This window comes from Arachis hypogaea, chromosome 16 (assembly GCF_003086295.3).
Source record: "Arachis hypogaea cultivar Tifrunner chromosome 16, arahy.Tifrunner.gnm2.J5K5, whole genome shotgun sequence".
NCBI lineage: Eukaryota > Viridiplantae > Streptophyta > Magnoliopsida > Fabales > Fabaceae > Arachis > Arachis hypogaea.
Window position 1 is genome coordinate 59,585,078 of NC_092051.1, and position 25,571 is coordinate 59,610,648.

The 25,571-nt window shown below is 34.8% G+C and overlaps 2 protein-coding genes across 10 annotated transcripts; both read right to left on the reverse strand.

Moving 5' to 3' along the window:
• Window positions 1–1,658: 1,658 nt before the first annotated feature.
• LOC112754288 (phosphatidylinositol 4-phosphate 5-kinase 9) lies at window positions 1,659–18,582 on the reverse strand. Of its 8 annotated transcripts, none has more exons than XR_011874290.1 (13): window positions 18,416–18,524; window positions 18,173–18,248; window positions 15,583–16,802; window positions 15,081–15,494; window positions 13,506–13,681; window positions 6,057–7,397; window positions 5,201–5,368; window positions 4,747–4,912; window positions 4,156–4,266; window positions 3,718–3,905; window positions 3,211–3,368; window positions 2,458–2,676; window positions 1,659–2,232 (listed from the first exon to the last, which is right to left on the reverse strand). XR_011874290.1 is itself a non-coding variant. In XM_072220816.1 (13 exons), exons 6-13 carry the CDS (start codon window positions 7,295–7,297, stop codon window positions 1,956–1,958), a joined length of 2,475 nt encoding a protein of 824 aa, XP_072076917.1. In that variant the 5' UTR covers window positions 7,298–7,397; window positions 13,506–13,681; window positions 15,081–15,494; window positions 15,583–16,802; window positions 18,173–18,248; window positions 18,416–18,524; the 3' UTR covers window positions 1,659–1,955. The 8 variants fall into 8 exon arrangements, 5 of the variants coding, with proteins under 5 accessions (XP_072076917.1, XP_025657661.1, XP_072076916.1 ...); XM_072220816.1 differs by having other exon boundaries at window positions 2,458–2,623; XR_011874289.1 differs by having other exon boundaries at window positions 15,081–16,802; window positions 18,416–18,523.
• Window positions 18,583–18,710: 128 nt separating this feature from the next.
• Window positions 18,711–23,010, reverse strand: LOC112754289 (purple acid phosphatase 23). Of its 2 annotated transcripts, none has more exons than XM_072220820.1 (8): window positions 22,539–23,010; window positions 21,347–21,477; window positions 21,178–21,259; window positions 20,867–20,954; window positions 20,626–20,697; window positions 20,109–20,326; window positions 19,816–20,006; window positions 18,711–19,296 (listed from the first exon to the last, which is right to left on the reverse strand). In XM_072220820.1, coding segments are annotated over exons 5-8 (750 nt in total). In that variant the 5' UTR covers window positions 20,628–20,697; window positions 20,867–20,954; window positions 21,178–21,259; window positions 21,347–21,477; window positions 22,539–23,010; the 3' UTR covers window positions 18,711–18,957. The 2 variants fall into 2 exon arrangements, with proteins under 2 accessions (XP_072076921.1, XP_072076920.1); XM_072220819.1 differs by having other exon boundaries at window positions 20,626–20,748.
• Window positions 23,011–25,571: the final 2,561 nt, after the last annotated feature.

Consider the following 25,571-nt stretch of genomic DNA (forward strand, 5'->3'; position numbering starts at 1 on the left):
AGCAAGCTATGTTTAGGGTATACCAGTCAGAGTTTCTGCCGATACCAGATGAGAAACTTTCGCTGGAGTGGTATGGGACACGCCTCCGACCTAACCCTGCCATGTGCAGGAAGTCTACTGGCAGACCAATTTTTATAAGGTTTCATAATAAGATGGACGAGGGCGAGCACCAAGAGAAACAGTGTGGATTATGCAAGCAAACTGGTTATACCCGAAGAGGTTGTCCAAACCAGCAGATGGACGAGGCCTAGTCGATGGTTGTTACTTTGTATGTGTTTGGTTTAGGGTTTTTTTTATTGTAGCCCATGTGTTTAGGTGGAAGTGTGTAATGTTTAAATTTGTGTTATTTTCATTGGCAGTATTTTGTATTCCAAATTTGAATCATTAAGTACAATGAATTCTAAACATTTCGTATTCCAAATTTTGAACTGCCTCATTGTGGCCTTTTTTATTGAACTCTAAATATTGCGATACAAACCATAACAATGCTTTTGATTAACATGCACAAAGCGATGAAAGCGTAATATAACTATTAAACCAAAATATATCGAATGTCACCTTATCAAAGTACATCAAATTGTAACTACTCTTATATAAATACATCAAAGTACATCAAAATACAGCAATGGTAATAACAAAAGTAATAGCATACAACAGAAACTATCTGAGATCATTCGCGGTGATCACCCTGGAAATGTCGCCGATGGCCTGTGCCACACGGCGGAGGCTGCACCTGTCTTTGAGGTTTGCTCGGATGTGGGTCTGCCTGAGGATGTGGGTAATACTCGGGTGATGGACCTGGATGGTACGACGCAGCATAGCTATCGGAGTACGACACCGATGGATACGGAGGGTAATAAGGCGGAGGCAGAGTGGTGGAGGCATCGAATGGGACGCCATCATCAATCGGCCGTAATCCACCGATGGTGGTGTCGCATATTGAGCACCGGGTCCCAAATGTGAACCGGAGTATGTGCCAGAGCCTGGGGATATGTGGGGGACCCGTATAGTGGTGGAAACAGGGGTAAAAGGGTGACGGTATGTCTGACCCATGCTCTGCCCCTGCAATGTGCTAAGTCGCGTTGAGTCTGTTAATGTCTCCAACGTGGTTATCAACGTACGCCATATTCATCGAGTAACTTGGAAATATGATTAGAAAAGGTTAAAAGTGGGAGAAAAGGCCAAAAAAGAGAAATCAAAGGGTTAAAATGGATGTTGTGGACGAGATACATATATAGGCCTCTGCTCCTCTTATCTCGTTTGCAGTGTAAATGAAATAAGTTAATACGTATCTCGTTTACATTGTAAACGAGATAAGGTCGTTACACAACATGTGTATAAACGTGATATGACATGTCTTCTTCAGCCTTATCTCGTTTACAGTGTAAACGAGATATGTATTAACTCATTTCGTTTACACGGTAAACGAAATAAATGATGTGATGTTTTTTGGTAAAAATGATCATAAATGCATATTTCGGTAATTAATATATATTTTTTATTTATTTAAAAAAATCCTATTACATACATAATGATAATGTAATTGATGCTGTCTATAGCTGTAGTTGTATTTCACTTCTGAGACTATATGGCATAAAACCATGCGACCTCGGCAAGAGATGAATATCTTTATGAAAAATGCTCAAAAACCATAAGAATTTGTTAATTTTGGCCACTTTTAATCATCAATTCAATTTCTTTAGTCTAGTAATTCAACAATATATTTTTAAACTGATGACCAAAAACTATATATTTTAATGGTCCTCCCACATTTCTCGAACTTCATATCACCCACCTATAATGATTAAACATCCAAAAAAGCAATGATTTGACGTAGTCTACCTTAGATCATATACAGATTACAATACCAGATTATGATGACACTTACTTGCCACCTACTGTATAAAGGGTGATAATGTTCGCACTTCTGAATTTGAGTTTAATCTCAAAAGCTTTTAACCTGAAACCGAGTTTTGCGGGAACACTTTCTGAATAAATTCCAGGAAGCGACGCGAGTAGAATGTAGGGTCGACGGCCGAGATAGACAATGAATCAAACTGGAGAGATTTATAGGCATGTTCAATCTTCTTAGTCATGTTGTAGTCTTGCAGTATGTCGATGATACCGAGGTACACTACAACGTCATATACCTCATGGAACATTTGTTTGTCCTGTTTTCCTGGAATCTGCTCTGCCCTCGAGGGCATGTTCACACCAAGCTGGATTTGGAGCCTGCTTAACAACAAGTTATAAACAAAGAAAAAAGCCTCAGTATGCGGGATTATGGTGTAAAGGGAGTAACAGTAATAACTCATAAGACTGGATTTGGAAGAGAATTACAAGATTTCAGTCAAGTTCATACATGCAATTATTTCATGCATCATCATGAGCCCTATGATCGACTTATGGCTTATAAATAATTGATCCGATAATAAAAATCGTTAAGAAAATGTGTACCTTGCTGTACCAGGTAGAAGAAGATCTACCTCCTCATCATTAGCAGATGAAGCTCTTAACCTGCTACCTCTAATGTGCGAGCCTACAACGACGCTGTCATCATCTGATCCTCGAGGAACAAGAACAAGGCCTTGTGGATAGTTATATACTTCGTCCTCCAGAGGGTCTGATAGAGGATTGTCGCCAAGTTTTAAATTAATCAGTTCCATTTTTATAGTTCTACTAGAAAAGGGGAAAACATAAGTAAGATAGGAGAAATATATAAGTAATTTAGTGTATAAAAAGTTAAAAACTGTATTCTTGTATCACAACTTGAGGTAAAGGTTCACTGTCTTATTTTTCATAGACTCAAGTTTCTTGACTAGTTGACAACCTAAATTGCAGGACTTGTATAATTTGCTGATCTGGTTTGAGCAGGGGGGGGGGGGGGGTGATATTATCTATCCAATCCCGCTATGTCTACACCCTTTAAAACACTGTCTTGACACCGGTATTTTCTTAACAACCAAACCGTGTTCATTGTTTTGTTAATTAAAAAATAGTTTAAATACACAATTAATCTAAACAACTGTATTTTTATATGGGTATCAAGAATGTTTGGTGTATGAATAGTATTTTCTTTTCTATATAGTCCAAGACTCCAAGTAATGAGTTGCATGCATGCACACAAGGTTGGCAGAAATAAGCATCAATCACATATCTCGCCCAACTACAAACCAATAATAGCTTTACCAAGCAAAATCCACTACCTACCTTCCTCCGCAAGCATTGCCAATCCATCCACACTCATCCGGTGGCTGTATGACGTGAGTGGGCGCAGCTGCTCGGGAGCTCGATAATGAACCCCTAGAAGGAGGCTGTAATCCATAATGTGCTGTGCTTCCAAAAACCTGCTGTCTATTTCAATCTGCCTGCACAAATGTACAAGTAAAAGGAAAATTTCAATATTTACAGTGCTTTAGAGAGAAAAAGGGAAATTTCTTTAGTGAACAGTAATAGAATTGGGTGAAAAGTGAAGATTTTTACTAAATTTAGAAAAAACATATACATTGTATATGACAATTTTTTTTTGGTTGTCTTTTTTACTAAAAAAAGTAATCTTTACCCTTCACCAAGATTTCACTTTTTACTATAGCATTACCCGAGGAAAAAAGTACTTAATAAGTAGGAATATCATGCCGATTCTGTTAGCATACAGTACTATGAATTATAAAATATCGGGTCTCCCACAAAGCTCATCAAAACATTACTATCACTTACTTTAGTAAAGACTCCCTCCAAGATGGTTCCAAGTAGAAGCAGTAGTTCAAATCTAAATCTTTAAGAGTGGTATTCTCATCAATTTCTATCTTGTCTGATGACCGTCCAAGGGAAGAACCTTTCAAATCAAATCTCCTATGAATCCTTAATTCTGTGCAGAACATATTTCCCATTACAACAAAGCGAAACTGCAAGACACCAAATTATATGCTAACAATAGCCGCCATTTTAGAGAAAGGAATGCTATTAAGTCATTCTGTATGAAAGATCTAAGATATGAAAAGACTCAAATATTTTATAAATTTGCTTAATGAAAATTCTCAGTTTCTCGCACTTGATATTTCGAATTGAGAATTAAGGTGCAATCCAAGCCTTCGTTGATTGAAACAGAAAAACATTAAATCACAGAAAAATGTAGTAATATAATATGCGCATTACCTTTTGACCACTTGAAGGTTTAATTCTGTGCAGGCCAAAAAATTTTGTAATGAGTGTATTTTCATATGACTTCACATGATGATGATAGTCTGGAAGCATTCTCAGAAGAACCTACATGTCAATAAACATTTATACATCAATTTGTTCAAGTATCAGAAAAATACCGGAATTTCCTAATATTTTGTGAATAGAGAGAATTCTATTTATTTATTTTGTTAATCTCTGTTATTGTAAGGTTGGCATACCAATAGATATTTCGCTTTGAGTCCGTGGCTATACCAACTAGCAATTCCTTTCAAAATCCATTGCTTCTAATGCGCTTCTAAGTCTTATATGGTGAAATAAAAAAACATCCTTTGACCAATATTGAAGGAAATAAAGTCTCTGGTGTAAAACCATTATCAGAGAGAAGAAAAGTTGATTAAAATTAGTTATCTTTATTATTATTATTGCAGTAAAATTGCATCCTGAATATCAATAAGGGAGTTGTTGGCTTCATTTTTATGCAATTCCACTGAATGTACAATTAGATGCATACATTAGCATCAGTATCGACTCTACGTCAAAATCGAAACAAGTATACGAACGCACCTTGACTTCAGATCTCCGCAGCGTCTTGATCATGAAACGATCATCCTGAGATAGGAAAAAGACACTACCACTTTTCCCCGGAGAAGATAGTTCCCTCAGAGCATCATTTCCACAGATAGACATCATGTAATCAGCAGCATCAATCTTGAACAACTCTCTTAAATTTCTGTGAAAATTGGAAACAAGATAGAGGAATGCCAAATGAAAATGGAAGGACTACGATATATAAATGATTGATGTACTCAATTATCCATAACAAGGGACGATTTACTCAAGCAATGAATACTATATCTTATAGTTTTCTGGATATACAAGAAACCAGAAACAACTACTTAATTATAGAGCCAGAGAAACTTGAAATAACTAGGATACATTTACATGCATCACAAGTCAACATATAAACACAAAGACCATATGAAAGAAATTGATACCAAAATGAGCATAAATCACTAACCTAAACACCATTGGGCAGTAATCTTTCCATCTAAAATCATCTGACTGATGCGGAGGGGTTAATTGAGAACCTTCTTTTGGAAAATTCATCCAAAAGCTTGCTTTGCTACCAAAATCCGACGCTCGCACTTCTCTACTCTTTACAGGCGTAATCTTGCCCACAGTATACCTAGCCATATTGAAAATTTTGCTTAAAAATATTAAGGAAAATATATGCAAAAGTATATTTAACTTCAAATTTCAGGTGCATTAAGAAACAAGCTATCTTAGTCCCACTGTAAAAATTATGAAATAAAATCATGAGGCATTTGTTCATTGAAGATGAAACATCTTATAGCTGTCATGTAATTCCTCTCATATGACTATTGGAGCCATACACGTTAGACCTCTATGCTCTAATATGTGATCCAAGGAAGATCAAAAGGAATTTCAAATAAGGGAACAAGGATCATAAATGTCCTTAATTATTAGAACCATCAATCATGTCATAATCCTAACTCTGTAACTTTATTATGGCCTTTGAAGGTGTTTTCCTCTAGAAATGTTACCATGTTAGAATATGGAAATAAAAGCACACAGATCCGAGCGGAGAAAAGAAAGAACGAATAGAATTGGAAAAAGATCCTGTAAAGTGAAGAAATTGATAAAGTGGTAAAGTAAGGGGGGTTAATCACTATTGAATTTATAACTTCAATCATTTGTAAGACTTACTATCTTAATTTGATTAGACACTTATTTTCTCACGTTACCAATCTCCAAATTTTAGAGGAGCTTGATCCAATAGAATTATCACTTGCAACAAATGATAACTAATAAAGAAGATTGAGTTTGCTAAAAGTTAAAATGGTTAGTTATACCTTATTCCAAGTTGCAAACTGAGCATCAGATCATAACTCCTGTGACCTTTGATGATTGCTTCACCAGGTCTTTTTATCTCTCTTGCAAGCTTTCTTTGTCGACGCCTAGCCCTTCTAGACATGGATGTAAACATATCATTCAACACTACTTCACTTATTAATACGCCTTGCATGTACTCTCGTTCCAAGATTGGGATCTTCGAAATAATCTCTTTATTTCCACTTTCTGGTAAAGAGTCTGTTATGTCGAATGCAGAATCATGTCCAATCACTTTCTCAATTGATACCTCAAGACTCCAACGCCTTTCAAGAGAAACATTTGTTCTACTAGACTGGTCCAGATTTAACAGGTTTCCCTTTGCAAGTTTATGAGACGAAACACGACTGGATCTCTGATTCTCACGAAGCTTGACATCTCCAACCTGGCTCTGCTTTCTCAAATCCGGCAAAAGCCCTCTTTTTCGCAAAGCTTTGAGGTAGATTTCTTGAACGGATGGAAGACCGCTGCCTTTAGGATAAAAAGTTCCTTTACCATCTTTTAGACCGAGTGACCAAGTCCCAACATAGCAGCCTCCATCACTCCAAGTGTATACTCCAAACCCATGCATCATGCCATTCAACCAATTTCCTTCAAATGAATCCCCGGTTATCCATGTTAGAGTTCCTTTCCCCGACATGGTCCCGCCTTTCATATTCCCCAAATATACATTCCCATTTGCCCATGTATACTTCCCAGGCCCCTCTGGTGTACCTCTTATCCAAGAGCCTTCAAAGATATCTCCATCCGGATAAACTTGGTAACCAAGACCGTGCTTAAGATTCAGTCTCCACCGCCCTTTATAGGTCAACTTATCCGAACCAATATATGTTCCGGTACCATGGACATATCCGCCAGAGAATTCACCCTCATACACTGCTCCAGAAGGCCATCTAATTTTCCCAATACCATTTCTCATCCCCCGTCTCCATTCGCCCTTGTAGACGCATCCATCGGACCAGACATACACACCATGGCCCTCGGGCATATTGCCAAGAAGTGAACCACAATATGTTTCTCCATTAGGAAGCAAGAGTTCTCCAACTCGAAACCCAACGATTTCAGAGGAATGATCAGCTTCACCATTCGTCCATATAGATAAGTGATCCGATTCGTAAATGGCATCAAGAGATTTGGTTCTGTCAGCACAAGAAAGTGCGCCTCCATCCAAATGATCAGCAACTATGGCCACAGGGCCAGACATGCATAATGACCAAAAGGAAGATTTCCTTGCGGAAATTAAAAGTATCCCAATACCTCAACAGCTACAATATAAGAATAGTTGCATAACTTGCCTTGAAAGTCTGAAACAGAAAAAGAGGAGCCAGAAAAAAAACTACATAAAGTAATTGAAAATCTTTTACTACTCAACTAAGAAGACACAGAGATTGCCTAGAAATCCAATAGCTTGTTAGATTTTATAAAAACAAAGTTTTAAAAGAAAAATAAAGGACAGACCACAACTCCAAAGCATACATAACATATTATATAAGAAAGAAAGTTAGAGCAGATTTTCTCATAATGGAAGGGCTGCATTTTGTTCATTTCAGAAAATGGAAAGGACAAATAAAGCAGTATATATCAGAAAAGACAGATTCTGTATTGGAATATTTAGAAAGTTGAAATATGAAAAAGGCGGTTACATAATTGATCATAACATAGTCAAACATGATTCGTGAACGGAAATGGTAGCCATAAATGGAAAAGAAAAAGTTCAACACAGTGGAGGAAGCAAGAGAGAAGAGAGAAGAGAACCCCGAAACTTGAAGGAATGAGAATGAAAAACGTTAAAATTGAAGTTGAAGACTGCGAAAAAGTTTCAACTTTCAACCGTGAAATTGTGGCCTCTGTTCACAACCATAAACACCCAAAGATTAAGAGCTTAATTACTAATCTTAATCTATCTCCTGTTTCTTTTCATTTATATCTTTGTTTATTAAGAAGGAAGATTATTACACCAACACCAACACAAATTTATTTTTTTATGGCAAGAACATTATTGTTGTTATTAAGCTCTTGTACAATAAAAAGAAAAGACAAACTTAAAATTTTCTTTCTTAAATATATACTCCAAACTAAATTTTGGGCTTTTTTAAATAAATAAATAAATTTATTTTTCCAAAGTTAAGAAGTGAAACTCAAACTTAAAGGTTTTAGGTGAAGAAGAAAGACTATCTCAATTGAGCTTACAAAAATAAATAAAAATCTTATTTATCAATTTGAATAGAGTTTCATTTTGAATATTTGATACGTGTAAAATATTTTACACAATGATACAATTATATTCGTTTTTTTGGATGACCATTCAATAAAAATAGCAGTTATTTTTTATGATGTGGTATTATATAATTAGATACTCGTATAAAATTATTTTATTATATGACAGTGTATCAAAATTAAATTATTTAAATAAATGTTAGTATTTACATTTTTGCCTAGTACGTAACAAATTCGTTGTTCTTGACTGCGAAATCAAAGAAGAAAGCGATTTTGCATGTGCTGCATGAGAAATAGTGGAAGAAAGTCTCAAAAGCTATTTAACAGTATTGTTACTTTTATGTTTGGTAAATATTTTACTTGAGTAGAAAGTGAAAGTAGCGAAAGGATAAAAAAGTAAAACGAGAAAGAAAAGAAAAGAAAAGGAGTAAGAATGAACTAACAATGCACAGTATTGACATTAATTAATTGAATAAGAACAAACATATAACCAGAACACTTGAATGATGATAGTTCATTGTGAATTGGAACTACATTTAAAGGTTTGTTATTGGCCAATAAATTATTATAAGTACAAGACTAAATTCGAATTCCCAATACTTATTTATACAAAAGGAGTCACTTAAATAAAGACGCTTAAAACGTTTTTTTTAAAGATATTTTCTAATAAATAAAATTTAACCTATGTAATTGATTAAACTATATTATTTCTGTCATTATTAGATCGGACAAATCGATTTGGCCAAAAAATCGTTGAACCAAATTTTAAATTGGTCTAAATTAATATTTTTTATAAAAGACGACTACAATACTATTCATATTATATATATATATTAACCCCATGACGACTTAGAGAGAAGAGAAGGGTTATGATTTAGGATTCTCAAAATTAATATATATAATAAGAGTATTTTGTCATTTTCTATAATAAGAATATTATAGTTATTTTCTATTAAAATTTAGACCGGTTTAAGATTTAGTTCATCTATTTTTGGTCAAATCAATTTGTCTGGTCTAATTTTGACAAAAATAACACAATTTAATCAATTATATATATTAAATTTTAATTACTATAAAACATCTTTAAAAAAAGACGTTTTAAATGCCTTTATCTGAGTGATCAATTAGTGAGCTAACCACTAAGTCAACCTAACTTGATTAATAAATATATTTTTAATCATAAATATGTTGTATTATTTGAATATAGATAAGGAATATATAATAAAATTTGAATTTAGAGTTTAGAATTAATACTTTATTTAAATTTAAATTAAAAAATTAGGTTTTAGGTTCTCCTGACTAATCTTTTATTTTTATTTTAGAATTAAAATTAGATAAATTAGATTTTAGGTTTTGTTTACAAATCTTTTATTGTGGAATTGATAGTAGAAATATTAGGTTTTAAAATGGATTGGGTATCTTTTATTTTAGTTTAAAATAAAAAAATTTAGGATAGAGTTTGGTTATAAATTGTACTTATTTTTATAATTGTACAGAGTTAAAGGGTCTTTTTTTTATTTATTTAAAAAGACCCAGTAAAAAAGTCGTTTGATCTCTTATTGCATACTTAAAGGAGACTGATTTTGCTGAAGTTGCGGAGTTAAAAATTTTCACCTAGACTATTCGCTCCTATTTGTCTTTATTAAAAGATAACATCCTAAGACACATATATTCCATATGTTATCCGTAAATGGATCATTATCCTCCAATACGATACTTATCAACTTGGCCTATGGACATATAGGGAATCGGTAGTAAAAAAGCTCTCGTTTAGATTTAAACAATAACAACAACAATAGAAATTCAAATTTTATATTTTAGTTAAAATTTTTAAAAAAATATGAGTTTTATAAATTTATGAATCTAAAATGGAATAATTAATAATTTTCTACAATTTATTAAAATCATCAAAATTCATTAACATTTAAGTAATTATTACCAAGATTTTTTATGTTAAAAAATTAATATAAAATTAGTCTTTCAAAGTAATATACACTATAAGAAAAATGCTAAGTATCGTCAAATTTATTGGTGGATTTACTAAAAAATATGCCAATAATATATTTACTGTCGAAATAAGTCTGACGGAATAAACCTCACCAGTAATTATTTACCGGTAGATATTTTCGTCGCCGCTAATTACTGTTGAAAAATTTTCACTGGTAATTTTTTCCATCGGATTTTCTCCCGATAAATCCGACAGTAAACTTAAATTTTAAATATTTAACACTACAAAATTTTTATTTGTTTGTGATAATTTTTTAATGGGAGTTACTAAAAACTTTAATAATATATTTTATTTGTGATAAATTATAAAACTTCCTAAATAATTAACAAAAACTCCCACTACTCTCAATCCACCCCAAACAAATATTTACTCAACCCATACAAAAAAAAAAGATATCATAACAGGGCTTCGAGAGAGAAGACGAGGGAGAGTGAGATATCTCTGAAACTTTAGAATTTCAATGTCATCGCCACAGCCACCGCCATTCGTGTCTTTGCCTCTCTTGCCGTCATTGTCTCCTTCGTTGAGGTAATGCTTAGATCTTCTGCTTCTGCGTCATCTTCTACGGCGGGTTCTTCCGCTGGTTTTGCTTTTGCCCCAGTGGCTTGAAGCATTCAGAGCGAGGTTTCAGCGCGGACGCGGTGGCACTGGCTGACGAGATCTGGAAGGCGAGCGAGTGGGAGTCTCTAGAAGCTTTGATTGAAGCTGTGATCGAAGCGTTTGGTGTTGTGATGAGCGGATATTTTATACACTTTTTGGCATCATTTTCATATAGTTTTTAGCATGTTTTGTTTACTTTTCATTAAGTTTTCATAGGTTTTAGTGTAAAAATCACATTTTTGGATTCTACTTTGAGTTTGTGTGTTTTTATGCAATTTCAGCTATTTTCTGGCTGAAATTGAGGAGCTGGAGCAAAAGTCTGATTCAGAGACAGAGAAAGCACTACAGATGCTATCTGGACCTGACCTCCTTGCACTCAGAAGAGATTTTCTGGAGCTACAGAAATCCAAATGGAGCGTTTTCAATGGCTATGGAAAGCTGACTTTCAGAGCTTTCCAGCAATCTATAATAGTCTATACTTTACTTCATATTAGAAGGCCCAAAACTGGGGTCCAACGCCAGCCTTCTGCCCCCTTCCAGGCGCCCAGTGCCCAAGGAGAAGAGACCAGCGACCAAACGCCCAAAGAGGACCCCCTAGCCAGCGTTCAACGCCCTAGAGGCCTCCTAGCACGTGAATCTCATCAAAGCTCAGCCCAAACACTCACCAAGTGGATCCCAGAAGTGGATTTTAGCACTAAAAAGACTGTTTTACCCTTCTTATGTAATCCTTAGTCAGTAGTTTAGTATATAAGTGATATTTTACATAATCAACCAACTTTACACCATATTTTTGAATTTCATATTGTATTTCCTATCAGTATGAGTTTCTAAACCTCCTAGGTTGAGGGGAAGAGTCCTGCTGAGTTCTATGAATTAATAAAAGTATTACTGTTTCTCTTCAATCCGTGTTTGATTTAATTCTAAGATGTATATTTGTTCTTCCACATGATGAATGGGATGATCCATGACAATCAGCTCCGTTCATCATACTAAGATAGCGTTCTTGACAACCACCCCTGTCTACTTGGATTCGTGTTAATACGTGACTGGAAAGCATAAACCGCTAGCTTGATTATATGTCTCTTAGACAGCTAATCCACGACTTCGTTGGGGACTTCTCGAGACACCAGTTCAGCCAATTTATGGGGAGATTAGGGTCTCTGTGGTAGAGGCTAGAACCCAAAGGCACAACATTCTCTGATCCAGAAGATCTGACTTTGTCTGTGGCATTTTGAGTAGGATCATTAAGGAGAATGGATTTCAGGAACTTCACCCTCAATCAGACTGGATGCGCACTAACCCTGGTGTTCAGATCTGAAGGAGTATTGACGACTTCTCAAGAAAGGCATTGATCACATACAGCCTGCTATTGAAGAATTCACAATTGAAGGAGACAGTAAGACCAGAGTTAATTCAGAAGGACAAACCAACTCCAAGCCTTAACCATCTTCCTATCTCTTATTATAATTTAATTTACAAAGTATTTTATACACTTTTATTCCTTTCATGTGAACCTAGATTAGATCTCACAAATCCAATAATTTCTTGATTCGCCTGACTAAGACCTGCAAGATAACTATAGCTTGCTTCAAATCACAATCCTTGTGGGATCGACCCTGACTCGCTCAGGTATTACTTGGACGACCCAGTGCACTTGCTGGTTCAGCTGTACGAAGCATGGGAATTCGTGCACCAATTTTTTTCATTTCACATTCATATGCATTGTTATTATTATTCTACTTTGGGGCATTTTCTCCCCTTTTATTGCTTCTTTTTTTTGTTTATTTTCATTTTCCATTTTTTTCTTTTTATTTTTCTCCTCTTTTTCTTTTTTCTATTTTTTTTTCAAGATAAAATATATACAAGAGTATCAATGCATATGGTTTAAATATTTAGTGCATGAATATGTACCCAATCGCATGATTTTCAACAAAAATATAAAATATACTTTTACCTCAACCAATGATCCCAAGTTTCCCATATCCAAATGATACTCACCCTCACTAGCCTAATCTAATCAAAGATCTAAATTAAGGGACATTTATTATTTTTCACTTAGGGGTAGTGATGTGCTAAAATTAAGAACAAAAGGGATTAAATAGGCTCAAAATTGACTAACAATGGTAGATAAAAGGGTAAGGCTATTTGGGTAAGTGAGCTAGTGAAATAACGGCCTCAGTCATATAAATTCATTCAAACACAAAATAATGGATATAAAGAATCAAACAAATCAAAGATTACAATCATAGAAAGAGAATAATGCACACAAGAATGGGAATAAGTGGCTATATGATGTAACCACATAATTAAGCTTAAAACTCACATGTTTGTGTGTTCTTAGCTCAAAAACCATGTTCCAAAATTAATTCCTTCAAGCAAGTTTAATAAAAAAAATTTTTATTCAAATTGGTAGGGTGCCCTAAAACAGTTTTCTTGGAAAAAAATTATCAGTCTAACCAAGTAGTCCTAACAAGAAAAAAAATGGTGGAATATATACAAACTCTAACTATCATGCAACCTATCATGAAATGCAATGACTAACTAACAAAGACGATTAAGAATTGGTGTTGGAAAAGGAAGTAGTTACCCACGGAGGTTGGTCCTCGACCTCCCCACACTTAAAGATTGCACCGTCCTCGATGCATGCAAAGAAGAGCAAGGTGGATGGGTTGCTACAACTGATGAACTCCTTCAAAAGATTGTGCGGAGGGACTTGCTTGTTACCCCATTTAGAAGCTTTTCCTTTCCCTCTCGGTGGCCAGCCTAAAAGAAGAAAAAAAGAAAGAAAATTAAGCCCACAACAAAGATATCAAAGCAAATAGAACATAGGCGGGGGCTAATGCCCAATAAGAGTAGGGTTCTCAACTACATGGTAGCTACAACATGTAAGTGAGAGAGCAATATAAGCAAAGGGCATATCAACTAACACTTGATGCAAGAGTAAAATCAAAGCATAAGTAAATGGTATGAAGAGAATACTCGGAAGCAACAAGTTCAAATAGGAATTGACACAAACAAGATTAGTGATAAGCATGAGAGCATTTGGTCCCATCCTAACTCAATGATAATAATTCACAAAAACAAAGAATAATGAGTTAGAAAGGACTAAAGCACTAATCTTGTGTGTAGAATGAATATTATAATTAGTCTTAAACAAGTCACGAAGCACCAAAATAATGCAAGAAATTCTCAACAACTGAGTATGAGAATTCAACACTAATGTTAAAATAAGAAACTTAGAAAAGAAAATAAGAACAAGCTATAAAAACAAAATTAAAATGCAATGAATGAAAGTATGCAAATGCAATAAACAAAAGAAAATGAAAGATAAGAAAAATAAGAAGCGAAAACTTAAAAAGAGGAAGAAGAAGAAATAAAGAGAAGTAAGAAAGAAATGATGAGAAAGGTGAGAAGAGAAGAGAAGAGAAGAAAAGGAAGAAAAGAAATGGAAGAAGGCAAGAGAGAAGAAGAAGAAAGAAAGAAGAAGAAAGGAGAAGAAATAGGGCAGAAACAGGGGGCGAAGGCGACACGCGCGCTTCATGCACGCGTACACGTGGGAAGCAGAGAAAGGCATATGACGCGTGAGCATCGTCCATGCCTACGCATGGCTAGCAGAAAAGAGAGGGGATGTGTACGTGTCAGCCGCGCGTACGCGTGGGGCTAAATCGCGCTCCCTGCACAACTCCAGCACAACTCCAGCGCAACTCTCTGATTTTTGTTCCAAGAGTTACAGCATCAGCCTACGATGCGTGCGCATCGTCCACGTCACACGTGGGTGTGCGAAAAAGACCAGTGACATGTACGGGTTAGATACGCGCACACGTGGAGTGCCCCCTTTTTTTAACATAAAAATAGAAACAGGGCACTCTCCTAACCTATAAACACTCTAAAGCAATCAAAATTCAAATTTAACAAAAATCTTTTAGTTTTTAAAAAATTTTCAAAGATAAAACAATCAAAACTTGCACTTCAAGCAAAATACAATTCAACAACAACCATTCTAATGAAAGCATGAACATAACAAGCAACCTAGCAATCAAAGCAAGATATGCAAAAGTATGAAAAGAAGAAAACTACCTAACAATGGCAACTCAATTCACTCATTGATTATATATACAAGAGAATGGAAAGAGTTTACCATGGTCGGGTGTCTCCCACCTACCACTTTTATTTAAAGTCCTTAAGTTGGACAATTGATGGGGTCCTTCCTATGGTGGCTTATGCTTGAACTCTTCCTTGAATTCCCACCAATTTTTGCATTTTCAACAGCCTTCGGGATCCCAAATTATGTGCCCCACTCTTCTAAGAACTTTCAAGTAAGTAGTAAGGCCCCAAGATTGATGACTGTTGATGTGTATTCCGTGGTCCTATGCTTTGTTTGTCAACACCCCTTCCTTTTGATCTACATGCTTCCAATTGGGTGACAAACTTCTTGAATTCTCCTGATGACTCCTAATCCTCATCTTAACTCCATTGAATTGAGCTTCACTCCACATATGAATCCCAAAGTTTGAGTTTTCATTCACTATGCACCTTGATTCTTGTTGCCAACCAACATCCAACTCTTTTCTACTTTCTAGCCCACAAATAGCTCTAAGTTAACCATCCATTTCTAACAAAGCATATTGATATGGGCCAAGGAAATTAAAGGATGAGATGATTACCCACTCAATTTGTAACTTGGATGGTGACTTAGCAAGGAGGGTATCCAATGATTTTCACAATGTGAGCTTCACTCCTTTTGACTCCTCCTTGATGTCTTCTATCTCTTGACAACTTTCTTCAACTTTTACTTATTTGTCAACTTCTTCCAACTCTTCCTCATCATCAATCAAACCAAATTTTAGAGGTTGTGTGAAGTCCACTTCAATACTTTGTAGCTTTTCTCCATTAACCTCCTCCAAGTCTTCTTCATCAGCAATCACATCAAATTTTGGAGGTTGTGTGAAGTCCACTTCAACATCAATTTCACATCCAATAGAAGAAGTTTCAACAAGGTCACCAATGTCACTTGGTGTAGAGTTGTCTTCAATGATGGAACTTGCCTCTTGCTCAACCTCCCCTAAATCTTCAACTATTTCTTCATCTTCAAGAGTTTCTACTTCCTCCACTTGTTGCAAAAAATACTCTGTCTCTTTGTTCTCAAGTTGAGATTCTAGAATCTCCTTCATGCTCCGCTTTTCGATTGATTTTCCACATTCATCCGTGGAAATGCTTTGGTTGTGGCATGAATCCCATGAGTCCAAGTTAGCTTTAGTTTTGGCAAGGTTAGCCTCATTAGCTTCGTGCATCTTTTGGGCTTTCTCTTACTCCCTTTGAAGTATGATTACTTGAAGCCGATCCGTTAATTCCTTGAGACGATCCCATGGCCTTTGTTCCGCTTGGTTGACATAATTAGGATCATGTTGCTCTTGGATTGATGGATATGAGTATTCTTCCATGGAGGGTTGTGGTAGGAAGGAGAGTTCTTCATGTGGTTGGAAGTTCTCATGTATGGGAGGTGGTGGTTCAATAGGATTGTGGGGGTAATGGTGTTGGAATAGTGGTGGTTCAACGGGTGCTCGTTCATAATAGTCACAAAGGTGTGCATAAGGAGGATATGAATTTGGATTGTGTGGAGGTAATTGGTGGAAATAGGATGTGGACTGAGAGTATGGTGGTTGAGGACTATGTTGAGAGTATGGTGCATGGAATGATGGTGGTTGAGTGGCATAATCATGATAAGAACCATCATATCCATGGGAATGATATGCATTATAGGAGGGGTTACAATCATGGTAGCTTGGTTTAGGAGGTTGCCATGATGATTGCTCATATGGGTGTGGCTCCCTTCTCGAGAATTCTTCCCTCCCATAATGTGATCCATCATTAAAGTCTCCATTACCTACAACATAGTCATAACCATATCCAAAACCACAAGGATGAGAATTCATATGGAAAAGAGAAAATCAAAACAAGAATAACAAAAAGCAAGGAAAAATTAAACTCCTAACTACTAGTAAAATCAAGAAATAACCAAAAGAAAAATATTCACAATACGAACGTATTCACAATAGCTAATACTATAACACCATTGCAATTCCCCAGCAACGGCGCCAAAAACTTGATGGGAGAATTATTGTCGATCTAGAATTTCTCAATAGAAAAAGAGAACTTCGTTGTAAGCATAGTTCCAAACCAACTAATAACTCTCCATCAAAGTTTAATATTGTTTGTCACAAGTACCACTACAAAAAATTTTTGGTTAAAACAGCGGTTTTTTTGGGTATTTACGGGGGTTTGAACCGCCATTATTACCAGGAACGGCGGTTTTAGAAAGCGACATAATTCTGGGTGCCATTCTGGTTATTATGGCGATTTTTTGAAAATCACCACAATTTCCTGTGGTTAAAACGGCGGTTTTCTGCTGGGTTAAAACGGCAGTTCAAACCGCCTTTATTTCCAGGTTAAAACGGCGGTTTAATGGTGGGTTAAAATGGCGGTTTAAACCGCCATTATTTTCAGGGAAAAAACGGCGTTTTTAGTTGGTTAAAACAGCGTTTATGAACCGCCATTTTTACCTTGACAGAGTGACATTTTTTGTTGGTTAAAATGGCATTTGAAACCGCCGTTTTTACCTGATTAAAACGGCATTTTTAGTTGGTTAAAACGGCATTTTTGAACTGCTGTTTTTACCCTAACGAGACATTTTTACCGGATTAAAATGGCGTTTCATACTATTTAAAATGGCAATTACAAACCACCTTTTTTTTCGGATAAAAGTGACAATTTTATCGTTTAAAAAAGCAATTTTTACCGTCATTTTTATCGCATTAAACAAATAATTTTTTAATTAAAATTTCACAATAACCAAAAATCATAATCCATAAACAAAATATTATATAACTCATAATCAAAGTATTAAACATAATATATGATTCTTTAGTATTGGAAATAAAAACTAATAACTCATACACAAAGTATCAAACATAACATGATTTTTAACTATATACATACAACGATAACAATTTCTTATATATACACAAGACAACGTTCACTGAAACCAAGTTTTCATTACGTAAATCCTTGTAAAATCTAATCTACCAAGAGAAAATACAACAAAAAATTAGTAATGACAATTCAATATTAAAAATAATAACTAAAAAAGTCAGAACCTAAATTGATTCATCAGTATTTGTTTATATATTATATCCCAATGAAATTAGGTGAGACTGTGCATGAATAAAAAAAATATACGACAAATATTTCTTTTACCTAAATTGATTCATCCCAATGAAATGTTTCCTTTCAGCTCCTTGCTCTCTCAATGAAGCCAGACACATGCTTTAAGCTGTTGCAAAATGGAAGAAACTCATATCTCAATATCAGAACTTCATAAAAAAAACAAGTGAAGCAACAAAAGGTAGAGCCTAAAATTATAGAGGATTCAGCCCCAAAAAAATTTAATAGAATAACCAAGTTGACTTGTTACTTAGTTATGCAATTAGAAATACTTACCTCAAAAACTCATATAGGAAAGCTTACAATTCCTTTAATGTGATTAGATTTGAAAATGTTTCAGGCAGTTCTCCAGTGAAATTGTTAAAGAGGTAAGATTCCGCAATGGGCGAAAGCCTGATGGAGCAATGCCGCGTGGAGGTAGAAGGCCTACGGATCGTGAACTTCTTTTCCCGGAGAAGAAGTAATTGCACTGCTTGGGGCCCAGAAAGCGAAGGGAATGAGCTCGGCTGCTTATCCTCCACACTTATTTTTCTCCGTGCCTGTTTCGCTCCATTTTTCACTTTGAATTGGTCAAAATACGCGGATGAAAACTATATATATAAATGAATATTAATATCTATGGAAGATTATTTTAATACATAAAATCATAGATTCATAGAAATTATTGAACTCTAGGGACTTACGCAATTTTAGATTAAGATATATACAACGAACATTTTTCCTAACATTTTCTAGTAATATTTATTATATACTATCTTTATAAGATATATACTATTATTAAAAAATCATTGGAACTCCTAAAGTGACACTAATCAATATCAGATTTTGAAAAACGAGAATGAAAATTGCACAATATCTAAAATCAAAGAATTTACTTCAAGAATCCCATGTCCAAAACTGCTTTCTCTAAATGTGCTCCATTCAGGTTGTTTGCTCCAACAAAAGTTCCCTTTGGCAGGACTAGAGGAAAAATTCAAGTGGCAAACTAGTCCGATTTCTGGTATATTGTCTCCAGGTGAAGGACACTTTCCTGGGTCATCATCATGATCAACATCTACTTTCTCAATATTTCCACCATCTCCAACAATTATGTAAACAGGTCCATATTTATCCGATGTGTAATTGTAAACTCTATTCATCCTCTCATAAGCATGAACCTGTGTGATGGAAAAAATGTAACTCTTATTGAAATTATAGGAGAAAACTACATCCAAGTTTATTTAAGAAAACACCAATCCAGATAATTCTTTCTAAAAGGACAAAATTCAATTGAAGAGGAAAAATAAAAAGTAAAAAATCACTTCCAAAGATATTGCACCTTCAACATTTTTCAGTGGAGAACATGTAATAAGCATCAAAACTGATATTACATATCTTAATTTCCTAAAATGCAGATAGTGAACTCATTCAGACCCTCAAAGTGACAATGTGGTGCTGCAACCAATTCCCTAATCAGAACCATGACTAATTATTTTGAATTCCATTCAGATTTATATGATCATTATATGATTAGTTGAAAGATTCAACTACTTAAAACATGAGTGATACCAAAAAAATAGAATAAAAATAAATATATAAAAAAAGGAGAAAAATCTTGGATATTTAAACAATCGCATCAAATTATTAATAAGTTGATGTTCTACAATTGATAACAAAATAGAGTAATTTTAACTTACATGACCATTGAAAACAATGTCAACACCATATTGATAGAGAAGTGCTTCCATTTCCAATCTCATACACTCAAATTCCTGATAGTGTGAAGCATAGCTATTATACCAAGGTGGATGCCAGGAAGCAACAAGCCAAGGGGTTACACTCCGGTCGAGACTTTGCAGATCTTGCTTCAGCCATGCAAACTGTGCACCTAGATTGAAGATCCAAGTACACATAACAAGATGTATCTACACATAAATTATTTTTGTTGAATGGTTTGGAAAAAGGTAAAAAAATTAACCCTATCAATTACCAGTACTATTATAATCAGCATATGCTCCCAGCATAATGAAGTGTATGCCCCCAGCATCAAAAGAATAATACAAGTTGCTTTTGGATCCACTTTCTTCAGCAGGGACTGCGAATCTTGTCAAATATGACTTGAATGTGATGCCATTGACTTGTGGTTCAATCTCATGATTCCCTTCAATAACCATCATTAGAATTTTTGATGTCAAAGGCTCCATAAACCTGATGTATTAAAAAGTAATGAATAAATCATAATCCGAAATTTCCTTTAACAAATGCTTTGGAGTTCGGAAATCAAGTATTTCACATGATGGATATCATTATTAACAATGTGAGGCATATACAACAACCAAGGAGAAGAAGGATTAGCTAATATCTGAGTGCTATGCTACTATACAAAGGATGGTCAGTGCTTACTAGTTTGAGTAAATGCATGCATGAAAGATTGTTAATTATTGAAATTGAAATATATATCCTTTTAAGTATGGTCTCCTACTTCAAAGAAGACATTTATTACATACATCTCTTGAAGGTATGGCAGCTTGACAAGTTCTGGAGGGAGTTTTCCTTGAAGATTTTGTGCGCTCAGAATTCTGTTTATCATTTTATTTTTGGGCAACAAATTATTGGAAGATAAGAAATAACTTGAAAATAAAAGAAAAAGAGAAAAAGCCAAATCACGTTAGTCTTTACTAATAAAAGAAAAAAGGAGAGCTTGAAGTTTAGTCCCTGTAAACTGAACATCAGAAAAGAGCTTATTACCATGAGCAGCTGCAATCGCAGATATACTAGCGACTTCCACAGATGCAGAAGATGATACACCTTTCCCTTCAGGGACTGCTGATGAAATCTATGCATAACAAGAAAATGGAAGTTTTCAAACCTTTACAGTATATACCGAATTACATCTCTAAGTACTTTGTTTCTCAATATATTTTATTTCCTTAATTTGTTAGAGAAGCAGATAAACCTTAACAGTTAACACTAATAATAGAAAGTAGCATTATAACTTATCCCATATTTGTTTTGTTTAAACCAAGTATTCAATAACTTAATAGAGAAAGATGAGTTACCAGCATGGTAATACTGTCGTTAAAATGCACACCCATCTCAGTCATCAAGACCAAAATTGCCCCAGCAACATATGCTACCCACCTGGGAAGTTAATCATTCAATTAGTATAATAATAGAATATTCTAAATGCCTAAGATGCATATAAAATGATGTATATCTACTACCCACTTTCGGGATGGATCTTGAGCAAAATATTTCCTTGCTCTCTCATAAGACATTAGCTTGCCATCTTCCATGAAATCAGACAAATCCATGTCAAATGTTGGACTACGATAGCTAAGCTCTGAGCCATATGACACCTGCACATGAAGAAATCATTTACTAAAACTGATAAAGCTATCTATATTAAAATAGACATACATCTTTTTTTCCCTTCTCTTTCTTAATCAAATCAATATTATTTTCAAAAGAAACACATATTTGTCAAATTTATATATTTTTCGTCCAACCTATAATATAATTCAGAAATACATCTTCATAATAGTTCAAAAGAACATGCAAATAGAGTGAGTTCAGAAACACTCCCCATATTCCATCTTATTTTACAATTTAAGCTTCACTAGTTTTCAACTTCTCCGGTTAGACTATATAGAAACAGCATATTTCATATCAACTGGTGCTAAATCTGTATAATTCAACTTGGCTACTGAGTTTAGTTAGGACTTTGGACTCTCTATATATGCAATGCTAGTGACTAATTAAAGATCAAGATTAATCAAGAAACACCACTGTAACTAACTTAGCAAGCTCAATCAACTAACTACTCAACACTGACTAGTTATCATCTTAAATACTGTGTAGTTCTATTTATACCGTTTTAACAAATTCTACTCTTCTCCCTTAATAACCCCTTCTTTAAATTGAGGTAGTCAGTAATTTGATTAGGAGATGGAATATGTACAACATAAAGAGACTTCTGATTAACCAGATCTCTTAGAAAATAAAAATTCAGTTCCAATTAGTAACAAGGAGACAAGCACTTTAATTATCACAGCAAATAGGTGGTGGCACTTTGGTAACAAGGAGATTAGTAGTGCTTCATGTCTCATCATTATTGCATTTAACAATCATTCAAACATTTACATCAGAAAATACACACACACGCCATGTTTTGCACTAATTTTAGACAAATGATACTGATTAATCAGTTCAAAGAACAGATTAGGGCTCAAACTAAATAAAATCAGAAGCAAAAAAATAACATCATAACAGAAAATGCAGCAGTAACAAGCTAACAACAATGACATCACAATAGGTCAATGAAAGTTAAAATACACAATAATAAAAACAGAACCAGAACCAGCATTCTTTATGTCTTCCTATTAAAGCATGAAGTAGATCTAAAAGAACGAAGAGTTACCTATTAGAAGTGATAGAGATGGCAAAACCAAACTGTAGAAGCTTGCTGAAGGCAGCGATAACGGCGTTGCTTGCCACAGCGAGGAGATGAGCCAGATTGAAAACCAGATCGTAGAAGGTAGTGACAACGATGTTGCTTGCGATGGCGCAGAGATGAATGACGGCGATGAGATGAGCGGCGAAAAATCTTCATATCAAAGCCAAATCATAGAAGCTCGCTGAAGGAGGAGAACGCGCCGCCAGAGGAGATCGTCGCTGGAGAGAGCGTTTCAGTTCACAGCACACAATCTCGTCGGAGGAGAACGCCGAGAAAATCGTTGCCGGAGCAGTCGCTGGAACAGATCGTAATCGGAACAGTCGCTGGAGCAAATCGAGAACGCCGAGAAATGCGTGTTAGGGTTTTCCTTGCTGGGAGAACACATTCCATTTAAGATATTTGGGTTTCCAAACTTTTTGGATTTTCTTTCATTTGGGCCTTTTTTTAAAACAATGTCCTCCAATAATGGCGGTTTTAACCCCCAAAATTACCAAAAACCACCATTTTAAATAAATTAATTATGGCAGCATCATAAAATGCCATAATACTCGAATATTATGGCGGTTATTTGAAACCGCCGTAATATAAATGACATTTTAAACTCTTTTTTTTGTAGTGTACAAACCCTAATAAAATAAACCGAAGTATTTAAACCTTGGGTCGTCTCACAAGGAATTATAATGAAGTACTCAATTATTGGCTATGAAGGAACAAGGGGGTTTGATTTGGTAATTGACAAGAAAAGTAAATAACAAGAAAGTAAATGACAATTAACTAATAAAGGGAATGAAAAGAACTCTTAGCTAAGGCATGAAAATTGAGATTACTATCCTTGTCTACAAACCATATATTGACAATTATGAGGGACCAAACCCATCAAGTCTACTTCTATGCTTGAAGTAACTCAAATAGACTTGATCAATATCAACCCATAAGTCCCAACCTAGCTACTAATTGACTTAATAGTAGTCTAGTGTCAATGGGTATCAAATTGACCAACAAGAGACCCAAATCACTAATCCAATTAGACCCAATGACTCAAGGTCACTCAATTCCCTTAGCCTAGGCCAAGAGTGTAAAAAACTACTCTATAACTAGTAAAAATATTTTATCAAACACCTAGAGTGCAATAAAAGTAAACATCACAAATTGCAAGAATTAATGAAACCCATAACTAACAGAAACAAGAAATCAATAATAGCAACTAAGATAAACATGAAAAGATATGAAAACATAAAATTGCATTAGAGAAAATAAAAATTCAATAAGGGTTCATAAAAGTAAAAATGGAAAAATAAGGAAATTAACAAGAAAAATTAAGAGGATCAAGATAACAGAACAATAATATATAAGGAGAGTTGAACTAAAATCAAGAATTAAAAGTTGGATCTAAGAAAATTTGACCTAAACTACCCTAAATTCTAGAGAGAAGGGAGAGCTTCTTTCTCTAGAATTCTAACCTAAAACATGATGAAAAACTAAATTATGACTACTCTCCCCCCCCCCCCCATTCCCTTACAATTTCTGGGTTCAAAAGCATTAGAAATGAGTTGGATTTGTTCCTCCTTCCGCTTAGAAATCGCCCCCAGCGTATTGCCTTTAAGTTGGTCACGTGTCGCTTGTCACGCGTACACATGGGTCACGTGTACGCGTCACTAGCAACTTTCCTTATCACGCATATGTGTCGGTCACACGTACGCGTTGCCTTGACGATTCCTTCCCACGCGCATGCGTGGACCACGTACACGCGTCGCTGGCAGATTACCAAAATCTCATTTCTTCACGAATTCTCCATTTTTGCATGCTTTTTCTTCATTTCTTCAACCCAATCTTTGCCTTCTAAACCTGAGATCACTTAACAAACATATCAAGGCATCGAATGGAATTAAAGTGAATTAAATTTATCAATTTTAAGGCCTAAAAGTATGTTTTCACTCTTAAGCAGAAATTAGGAGAAATTCACAAAGCCATGCTATTTCATTGAATAAATGTGAGATAAGTTGATAAAATCCCCTGAATTTAGCATAAGATAAACCATAAAATTGGGGTTTATCAAGCCACCGTCCACGGAACCTCTCTCTCTCCATCGCATCTCTCTTCAACTGGCGGCGATGAGGACGAATGGCACAGGTGACGGGCTCAGCGGCGGCCAGCTGGCACTGGCCTCGTCGCTCTCCTATCCTCCCTTTCTCGATTGCAGCTCTCTTCCTCTCTTCTGGCGGATCTCTTTCTCTATTTTTCTTTTCTTTCTTCCTTTGGTTTTTTTTTTTTCTGAAGCTGTGTTGGGTTTTGGAAAAAAGGGGTGTGACGGTGGAGGGTTTAGAGTTAGGGTGAGTGGCGGTGAGTGAGTATGGGTAGGGTTAGGGTAAAATTAGGGTTAATAGGTTAGGGTAATTTTAATAAAATTAGGGTATAATGTATAAATTTGAAATCTAGCTTAATCTCTTAAATTTATTTTTAAGAATATTATTTAATTATTAATTTACTAATTGACTTTTAATCAAGTATTCTAATTTAAAATTAGAGATAATATAATTTATTTTCTTTGTTTATAAAAGCAATGCATTAAATTCCAAAATTTCAATTATTTAAACTAAATCATATAAAATTCTTAATCTTTTATATCTACTAAATTTTATAATTTAAATATAAAAAATACTCAATAATTGTAAATCAAATAAAATCTTAATTTTTTTAAGCTCAATTTATCAAAATTTGCTTCAATTATCTATAATAAAATAATTTCTGAGATTAAAGTCTTTAATGAATAAATAAATTAAAATTAGCTTATAATAAGATTTTTTTAAAAAATTTTGAGTCTTACACCGTGATTGATAAGTTTGGTTGGTTTGATCCTGTGATGTATATTGGAATGTCATGAAAAGGTAATTGATTTGGAATTCTTATAAATGTGACGTGAATGTTAATTTTGGATAAGTAAGTGTCGTGTTTTTAAAAAAGGTTCATAAGACGAATGAATATTATGTTTTTGAAATT